Source organism: Echinops telfairi, unplaced genomic scaffold, assembly GCF_000313985.2.
Source record: "Echinops telfairi isolate 266 unplaced genomic scaffold, ASM31398v2 ScPeMD7_7458;HRSCAF=8496, whole genome shotgun sequence".
NCBI lineage: Eukaryota > Metazoa > Chordata > Mammalia > Afrosoricida > Tenrecidae > Echinops > Echinops telfairi.
In genome coordinates, this window is record NW_022111358.1 from 11,470,987 (window position 1) to 11,472,195 (window position 1,209).

General features: G+C 40.2%; 1 protein-coding gene across 1 annotated transcript in view; it reads left to right on the plus strand.

The window, feature by feature from the left end:
• DDX52 (DExD-box helicase 52) overlaps positions 1-1,209 on the plus strand; it is a 21,171-nt gene that overhangs the window by 8,679 nt on the left and 11,283 nt on the right. Inside the window, exon 7 of the mRNA XM_004707362.2 lies at positions 401-633. Within this exon, the coding sequence (XP_004707419.1) occupies positions 401-633 (233 nt within the window). The remainder of the gene's footprint in view (positions 1-400; positions 634-1,209) is intronic.

The following is a 1,209-nucleotide window of genomic DNA, read 5'->3' on the forward strand; positions in this document are numbered from 1 at the left end:
TATTTTCATGTCCTTCATGTGTGTTTTTCATTTTATTGTATTTTGTTTCCGTTGCTTGTTTTATTTGCCTGTGTACCTTGCTAACTACCAACTTTTAGGCAGGGTTGGTGCTGAGAATAATGAGTTTCATTATTCCCCTAGTAAAAAGAACTATCTGGTCTGAAGAAAGTTGCATGTTTTGATGACCCATTAGTGCAGAATTCCCTCAACCTTCCACGTCTCAGTGATGCCAGTGAAGCTCACCAGAGGTGTAAATGAGTTAATGCTGAATGGTACCTCTTGTCTTTTAAGTTTATCTTCTGCTTGTTTTTCTTGTACTGCTTTCTGTTATGATAATAGATTTGAGAGCAACATCATGTGTCACCACATTTGATGATGTTTCTTGGATCTTCCAGTTCAGTATTCACAAGGTGTTTTGTTATTTCTTAGTGTTGAGTGGCTCGTAGTGGACGAATCAGACAAACTGTTTGAAGATGGCAAAACTGGGTTCAGAGACCAGCTGGCTTCCATTTTCCTGGCCTGCACATCCCACAAGGTCAGAAGAGCTATGTTCAGTGCAACTTTTGCATATGATGTTGAACAATGGTGCAAACTCAATCTGGACAATGTCATTACTGTATCCATCGGAGCAAGGTACTTGTTCTTCCACATTATCCCACTGCTTTTTTTCTTTAAATTCAATTCTGTTTGATTTGATTCAAGGTGATAGATTATTTGGCCTGAGATTAATAAAGGAGAGAATGTTACTGATAATCAAGATTGATGAGGGATTATTTGTTTTAAAAGAATCTTACAGGACAGTCTCAAAGTATCATATTAGTGTTCCTATCATCATGCTTTTTAGATAATCTGGCCCATTCACAAAGTAGGGCATGTGGCGATCCAGAGGCGTTAACGTCATTAATGGCTTAACCAGGACCACAGAGAAAAACTAACAACCCACTGACTTCCATTTGATTCTGACCTGTGGTAACCCTACAGGACAGAGTAAAACTGCCCCGCAGGGTGTCCAAGGCTGTCAATCTTTGCAGAACCAGACTGCCACATCTTTTCTTCCTCAGAGTGACCGGTGCGTTTGAGCTGCTGATCTTTTGGTTTAACAACAGTACCACCAGGGCTTGCTTAAATTAATGTTCAGTGATCGAGAAATTGTTAAGGAAATTATGATATAGAGCAGGCGTCCTCAAACTACGGCCCATGGGCCACATG